Raw genomic sequence first — 8,752 nt, 5'->3', positions numbered from 1 at the left:
TGTACACCTCGCAGGAAGAGTCTCAGTCTGCATCTGGCTAAGGCTGGGACTGAGCATGAGAGAACGACTCTGGTGGTGTAGGTAAGCAGGCTCAGGCTCAAAAGCCTGCAAACATGACCTCTGAGGAAAGAACAGAAAGATTTGGGGGTTTAGTCTGAAGCAACCTAAGTGGTAGCAGAGATGGGAAGCAAGGGGTCATGGTCAGTCCTGCTTCTACAGGCTGTGTTAGCTGCAGGGAGATGTAGGGAATGATTCTGTTTGATGAAGCTTGGGGACAAAAATGTAAAATCCATGTTATGTTGGTTTTGTGAATGTCACACTGTGCTTGTTGCAAGGCTTTTACAGACATATTGCAAGCCCTTAAGGGAAAAAGTACATGGCAGCCACGTGTGCTACGGAATTAGACTGGCTGAAGCCTGTGTGCGATCAACTCTTGCCTCTAAATTGGGTAGAAGTCTTCAAGAGTGGGAAGGATGCTGGGATTACAGTGCTAAGAGACACCGGTCCAGTGTTTAGCATTGGAAGAAACAGGTTTTTCTAAGGTATATTGAGTGGAGGTTGGTCACAAAGATAGCCTTTGGCCATGGATGTAGATGGGGTGTTGTGTTGGTCTACACATGCATCTTTATTGGCCAATTTTTTTGGATACATGGGACTAAGGGATGCTCAGGCAAAGCACTCGGTGGATTTAGAGATCTGCTTCTTTTCATTAACTATTGTGCAGTGAGATACACACTGTGCTAAGGGGTGAAGAATCACAGAATCAAAGAATTGTAGGGGTTGGAAGGGACCTCAAGAGATCATCGAGTCCAATCCCTCTGCCAAAGCAGGTTCCCTAGGACATATCAAGGAGAGTGGAATGTTAGTCTTAAACTGTAAGTGAAATAGAGATTCTCCTCTGGCCTGTTCATTAGCTGCCTTAGGTTGGGCAGGTTTTTCATAATAAAATGTGCCTGCTATCCAGAGGAATTTTTATTTTAGGATGCCACTAACCATAGACTCATAGAATCATAGAGATTGGAAGGGACCTCCAGAGAGCATCAGGTCCAACCCCTCTGCCAAAGCAGGGCCCCTAAGACAGGTCGCACAGGTTGGTGTCCAGACGGGGCTGGAATATCTCCAGAGAAGGAGACTCCACACCCCCCTGAGCAGCCTGTCCCAGGGCTCCCTCACCCTCACTGTGAAAAAGTTCTTCCACATGTTGGTGCAGAACTTCCTGTGCTCCAACTTGCAGCCATTGCCCTTGTCCTGTCCTCACAGACCACTGAAAAGGGGCTGGCCATTTCCCCCTATGTCCCACACGTAAGATATTTATAAACATTAATAAGGTCCCCCCTTAGTCTTCTTTTCTCCAGGCTGAACAGTCCCAGCTCACTCAGCCTTTCCTCACAGGGCAGATGCTCCAGGCCCTTAACCATCTTCATAGCCCTAACACTATTACTGGTGTTTTAACAGCCAGCTTTACTATAGGCTCTTTTCAGGTACTGGAAGGGTCCTCTCTGGAACCTCCTCTTCTCCAGGCTGAACAAGCCCAACTCTCTCAGCCTGGCTTCATAGGAGAGGTACTCCATGATGTTTTTAATCCTTAAAGTGGCTCACTGTAGGGTCAGATGAGTGCCAGAGCTGGCATAGGGAGGGAGGAAGGTATGGTCCTTCCAGAAGCAGTGATACTTGACTGCACCATAAAATCGCATCCTCTGTTCATCTCAGTTGACTGCAGAGGAGCTGCGTGGAAACTCCGTCAACTGGGATATGGTCCCAATTAATTAGGAAATGTTTTCCAAGGTAAAGCACGTTGGAAGGAGAAAACCTGGCAGCCTTTTTACTGAATGAAACAGCAGACTGTCGTGTGCTTATGGCAGCAGCGCTTCCTGGCTCCCTGCTAGAAGTGTGTCAGGGGATTCTGCTGCAACAGCTTTGTTGCTTTTATTATATCTTCAGGTGTTGTGGAAGACATTGGGATGTGTCCAGTTCTTGTTCTTTTCCCCACCACCTAAATTCTGTGTTCATGAGGGAGATGGGATCAGGTGAGCCCAAGACACAACTCTTTCTTTGAAGTCAGCAGTTGTTCTGACATAGATTTCCTTGGGGAGAGATTTCATTTCTAGCATAATTGAAAAGTTTTGGAGGACTCGTGATTTCTGGCACTAAACTGAACTAAACAAAGTCTTGTTCAAGACTGTTGGGAGAAAAAAAGCATCCTTAGATTTGTTCTCAAGACACAACCTGCAAATGTCATTCCCTACTTCTAATTTTGATGATGAATTCTTGCCATTTAGTTACCTGTATTATATACTCTGTTGTTTAACCTTTTAAACAGGCAAATGCAGCTAAATATGTGGTGCTGGATTTTTTTTCTTTTAGAGTTAGTCCCGGCATCCTGACTTTTCCATCATGTCAGAACCCATCACACTCAATGTTGGAGGAAAACTCTATACCACCTCTCTGTCCACCCTGACTAGCTTTCCAGACTCCATGCTGGGGGCCATGTTTAGTGGGAAGATCCCAACCAAGAAGGACAGCCAAGGCAACTGCTTTATCGACAGAGACGGCAAAATCTTCCGCTATATCCTGAACTTCTTACGAACTTCTCACTTGGACCTCCCAGAAGACTTTCAGGAGATGGGCTTACTTCGACGGGAGGTAGACTTTTATCAAATTCAGCCACTGATTGAGGCCTTGCAGGAGAAGGAGGTGGAGCTTTCTAAAGCAGAGAAGAACGCCATGCTCAACATCACCCTTGATCAGAAGACCCAGACTGTTCACTTCACCGTCCGAGAAGCACCCCAGATCTACAGCCTGTCTTCCTCCAACATGGAAGTGTTCAGTGCTCATATCTTCTCCACGTCATGTCTGTTCCTGAAGCTTCTTGGTTCCAAACTTTACTATTGCTTCAACGGGAACCTCTCTTCAATATCCAGCTATCTGCAGGACCCCAACCACTTGACCTTGGATTGGGTTGCTAGTGTGGAAGGCCTTCCCGAAGAGGAGTACACCAGGCAGAACTTAAAGAGACTCTGGGTGGTGCCAGATAATAAGCAAATAAATAGTTTCCAGGTCTTTGTGGAAGAAGTGCTAAAAATAGCCATGAGTGATGGCTTCTGCATAGATTCTTCTCATCCACATACTTCAGATTTCATGAATAATAGGATTATTCGCCTAATTCGGTACAAGTAGGAATGGCTGTTTACTCTGGTGCCAGCACGGAGATAACACAGGTTAAGTGTTTCCCTTTAAAACACACTTACAGCCTAATTCAGAATCATGCTTCTCTGGATTAAGAGTCACTAACAGGGAGATGATTTTCCTTTAATGTATTTACCAATACCGAGCTTTCAGAATATGTCCATATTCTAGATGGAAGGAATATTGTCTAGCTCCTGAATTAAGGATTGGTTCTGTCTCTGCCTCCACCTCTAACCTGCTGTACAATTGTGGGGAAAAAAATCACTTAACTTCTGTCCTTCCTACGTTTTCCAGTTGGAAAATGGGAGTGATCCTTGACCTGTATCACACGGAGATGAGAAGGTTCAGTTATCAAGGTTTGGAAGGTAGATGGAGAAGAGGTGCGGTGAAAGATGCCGTGGAGCTGCAGTGCAGCAGACAGCCCTGGGGGCACACTTTCCATGTCTTGCCATATCACCCATGCAGAGCATCCAAGAAGTTTGGTTGGATCCACAGAGAAGCAGCATTCCCCACATGCATGCACTCAATATAGCTGTGAAGGATGGTGCATACCGCAAATGAGTAAGGGGTCCTGCCTGTTTGAGTTCAACAAAGGATTTCTCTCACCTTCTGAAACTGACTTGTGTTTTTTCTGAACCCTGTGAGGAAGCCTCAGCTCTGTTCTGCATTCAGGAAAGCCATGTTTGAATGATGTGACTGCCACGGGGGATGACCAAGGAAACCATGGCAGAGGGAATGATGCTCTTACAAACTGAGATTGTTGCTGGTGGGGGAACTTTGCTTTGGATGCTCTTAAACCTTCACTTCTACATTCCAAAGGCATCCACGACTAACGGTCTTTTCTTTTCTCTTACAATGTTATATTCTGGAGGATGCTGCTGAAACTTTGTGAAACAGATGTGGGGGCAGAGGCCCCTAAATATCTTCTGAACGTTTGAGCTTCTTTTGCCTGGACATGGCCTTCTTTTGGGCATGTCTCCCTTCAGCAGTGTGTGGAGCACATGGGATGCTCTCTGGGTAGAACAGATTCCATCTGAAGAGACAACTTTGCCATCAGGTTACACCTAGTATTTTTTGTTACAAAAACAGAAGCTCACTTTTCCTATCCCAACACATTGAGCCAACTTTTTAATGTGATTTCACCTGCTTGCTTGACTTTAGCACCATATTGTTGGAGGAGACGCTGTGGGAAACCAGAGGTGATGACAACGGTCAAGCTTTTCCTTACATGCCTGGTTTGTTCTCTAATGAAGATCATAATCCACCAGCTGCATGTTGGCTCTGAACATCGTTTGTGCCACGTTCAAGGTGGTTTATTCTCAGCTAATTATGAAGTCTCTTAGTTGTCTTCCCCTAACCAGTTTGCCACGTGTGCATGAGACACCCTCTGGAACATTTCCCATTATCTATTATGAGATAAAAGGGAAAACGCAATAACCAGGCATTGTTAGGATTTTAGTGCTTCCCAAAGTTCTTGGCACAGAGCAGCAAAGCTCAGTACTGCTCATGTTCTTGTTTCCCAGCATAACTGCTTTGTTGTTACATTAAGCTGACCTGTGTGAACAAACCCCCCGCAAAAAGGGCAAAATACAGTGAGATAAATGTAGTTTTCTGTTGCAAAATACAGTGAGATAAATGTATTTCTACCATACCAGCATGGTAAAAATGTGCATTCTGCAGCCTGTTACAAACCACTGCCCCTGTCTGACTTGGGGCTAAACCAGCATGATACACATGGGACCACGTTGTTAGGAAGTACTGACTGGGCTGGAACCCTCAGAACCATTAAATCCTGGCAAGTTTTGTGAATTTTGAGGATTGTCAAGAGGATCTTGTACCTAAATTCCAACCCAAGTGTCCTTCTAGTTTTCAGTTGCATTAGGAATAACGTTTTTTTCCCCGTCCTTGTTCTGAATTACAAGGAGTAATCTGTTCCAGGGGTTGCTGCTTGCCACTGGGAACAGGAACCAACTCCTGTGTAAAGAGTTTACGACTCTGTTGGTCATTCAGAGTGGTGATCTATGCAGGTAATATGATTATGATCTGTAAAATACCATATATGAACCTTCTTTCATCAGATCTATGCCTTGAAACCAATACATCAGAATCATAGTGTCTGCCCTTTAAAAAACTGATTCCCCTCCAGTTTCTCTGCTCCCTTCAGGTACTGGAAGGCTGCAATGAGGTCCCCCCGCAGCCTTCTCTTCTCTAGGCTGAACAAGCTTGGTTCCCTCAGCCTCTCTCCACTGGGAAGGTGCTCCTGCCCTCTAATCATCTTCGTGGTCTCCTCTGAACCCTCTCCAACAGTTCCACATTTTTCTTGTATTGTGGGCCCCAGCTCTGGACACAGGACTCCAGCTGGGGCCTCACGAGGGCAGAGCAGAGAGGAACAGTCACCTCCCTCCCTGTCCCTTCTGGCAACCCTTCTTCTGATGGAGTCCAGGATCCCATTGTCCTCCGAGCTGCAAGAGCACACTGTTGGCTCATGTGAAGTTTCTCATCCACCAGAATCCCCAAGTCCTTCTCAGCAGGACTACTTTCAAGGAGCTCTTCTCCCAGTCTGTATTATATATCCAGGATTCTTCCGACCCAAGTGCAACACCTGACACTTGGCAGTGTTGAACCTCATTAGGTTCCCCCGGGCCCATCTTTCCAGCCTGTCAACATCCCTCTGGATGGCTTCCTTTCCTTCTGTTGTGTCAACCACACCACTCAGCTTGGTGTCATCCACAAACTTACTTAGGATGCACTCAATTCCATCATCAATGTCATTGATAAAGATGTTAAAGACCACCAGGCCCAAGACAGACCCCTGGGGGACACCGCTTGTCACCGGCCTACTCCTGGACACAGAGCCATTGACCACGTCCTTGCTGAATTCATACTAACAGAGCTCTTGGGGGCTGTTGGCAGTATTTATTCTAGCCCACACCCTTGAGAGTAGATTTTAAATGATCTGTAACAGGAATTCTTGCATGTCAGAACTAAAATAATACTTACCAGTAGTAATTTGTTTCCTGTCAGCTTGATGTCAGCAGCGGGCTTACATCTTGTTTACAAAGAGGAAGAAGTCTGATCTACACCCTTTAATGCTCTGGATCAGTACTGCTCTGTTCTGTTTCAGCAAAATAACAATATTCCCTGGGAGAGTTGAATCCTTACAGCATTTTCTGGTGAAAGGGAAGTAAGAGGAGCTCGTAAGAGCACTATTCATAGTAATCTAGAGCATGTACTCTTCCCCTTTGCCCACTTCAGCAGCACCCACATTAAAGGCAGTTCAGCACTTTCTTAAAAGTTTAAACGAGAAAGGAGTGTCCCAATCTGGCCTGGATGGTAACAGGGGTAATTCTGCTGACACGGAAATATGGGGTTCAATCCCCACAGGCCAAGGAGAACTGAACCCAGAACTTCTCCTGGAGTGCTTTAACCCATCAGTCCGTTACACAATGTATCTGTGCTCAAGTAACTAAATTAGGCAAAGGTATGGCTGGCCACAAACCTCTGCCATATATTAATATGCAGGGAGATGCAAAGTACCTCTCTCTTCTACATGGAAGGAGATGCAAGATTGCCAAAAATATAGTATAAAGCAGCAAGTGGAGACAGGCATTGGGAGGAACAGAAAAACTTGAGATACCACTAAATTGCTATGCAGAACAAACATCTTTAAGCGTGAGACACTATTTATAATGCTGCAGGAGTTCTCCATGCCAACAGAGTCTGTGAGATAAGCAGTAAGTGAATCACTTGTGACTGCAGTCAGACATATGTTACATGAACGCAGCTGCTATTTCAGACTACACATTAAGCTAAATTTATAGCTGCTCCTTAATTTTGTGGTCTGTGAGTTACGTTATAATGACTGCTTATAGGAATGTTGTCTCTCCAAAACATTTGTTCCCTTTTTATCTAGAGTGCTGGCTTTTCTTTAACTTCTTTTTTCTGAGGCCTAGAGGTGTAACTTACTTTTTGTTTACCAGTCATGGAATTACAGACTCACAGAATCACAGGGTTGGAAAAGACCTTTAAGTTCATTGAGTCCAACCATTCCCATCCCATGCTAAACCATATCCCCAAGTACCTCATTTACCCATCTGTTAAGCACATCGAGGGATGGTGACTCAACCCCCTCCCTGGGCAGCCTGTTCCACAGCCCCACAACTCTTTCAGGGAATAACTTTTTCCTAATGTCTAATCTGACTCTGCCCTGGTGCAGCCTGAGGCTATTTCCTCTTGTCCTATTTCCTGTCACTTGGCTGAAGAGACCATCGCCCACCTCTCTACAACTTCCATCAGTCAACAGCCCTGATGATTCTTCTTCCCAAGAGCTTTCCTGCTGTGGACATCCACATATTAAGTACAGCACAACCCCATCATTAGTCATGAAAAGCAACTGGCATTCATTAGCAGTAACAACTAAAAATTATTTCACCGTTGAGCGTAACATTCACTCTCAGAACTCTTTTTTCTCCTCTCTAAGGGCCTGAGAATGAGGAAAGGATCTAGTAAAGGGTTTTTGCCCCTTGAAGTTTGAAGGGTCCTGTCTTCCACATCTCGGTGCGCAACCCCTGTGCCGATTCTGCCATATTCCTGCTTCTCTCAACACCTTTGTGTACAATGTAAGGCTAAATCCTGCACTTCTTAAAACGGCCTAAGAGCTGAGAGCACCACTGAAGAGAGCAATCAATAGCGTTAGAGCAGGAAAATAACAGTTAGGGCAGACGACAAGTAAGTTTTTAGCTGTAGCCTAATGGCATTTTCAGATCTGGGCATGCGGACAGCGCAGTGGGATTTCTTATACGAGAAAAATGCTAATTGTGAAGCATCTTAGTGGAATACAGAAAGAATCAGTCATGGTTTTCTCTCAGTGGTTTTAGGTTTGATAGGTCTTAAATATCTCAAAATGTCCAGTTGTAATAAAAGGACTGAAACCATACATAAATCCTAAGACATCTTTGGTTTGCGCAGCTGTCAAGGGTGGGTAGGAGTTGGTGGGAGGAGCATTTGTTGCTGCAGGCGATGGTAGGGAAATAAAAGAAATAGGTATACAAAGTTAAGACCTGAAAGAATTCACATGTTAACAAGAAATCCAGGATTTAGAAGGGAGAGGATAAAGAATCTTGATGTGTTCAGGAAAAAGACCTCCGGCAAGATAACGACGGCGACAAAGATTGTACTATGGAAGGAAGCTGCGATAAGAATGACTCACTGGTCCTTTCCAGTTTTAATCTCCTATTATGCAACCTAAGTATTGGTCATACTAAGAGTTATGCTAGTAACTTGCTTCACTTTGCATGTGCTTTACAATCACCAAAGGTATATACTGCGGTAGTTCCCATATTTTAAGAGGGTTCCTGAGTATAAATTGCTGCTTGAGCTCACTGGCAGTAAATGCCTGCAAACCATCAGATTTATTACTGCTCTAGGAGAGGCTGGTGGGGTCCATATTTAATGTTGTGGGAGTGATAAATAACAGCCACAGACTGTGGAAGATAAATCTAGGATCTTCTGGTACTTCACTGATAAACAAGACATTAGGAAGATGATCCTTTGGGGAGTTTTATTT

The 8,752-nt window shown here is 44.8% G+C and overlaps 1 protein-coding gene across 1 annotated transcript; it reads left to right on the top strand.

Moving 5' to 3' along the window:
- Nucleotides 1–2,394: 2,394 nt before the first annotated feature.
- On the top strand, nucleotides 2,395–3,177 carry KCTD21 (potassium channel tetramerization domain containing 21; the record flags this gene model as incomplete). Its single annotated transcript, XM_084279642.1, has 1 exon — nucleotides 2,395–3,177. The coding sequence occupies one exon, from the start codon at nucleotides 2,395–2,397 to the stop codon at nucleotides 3,175–3,177; it is 783 nt and encodes a 260-aa protein (XP_084135768.1).
- Between the last annotated feature and the right edge of the window lie 5,575 nt (nucleotides 3,178–8,752).

This window comes from Gallinula chloropus (assembly GCF_964237585.1).
Source record: "Gallinula chloropus genome assembly, chromosome: 1".
NCBI lineage: Eukaryota > Metazoa > Chordata > Aves > Gruiformes > Rallidae > Gallinula > Gallinula chloropus.
The sequence above is the reverse complement of the archived record's forward strand: the minus strand, read 5'-3'. Positions and strand labels throughout refer to the sequence as shown.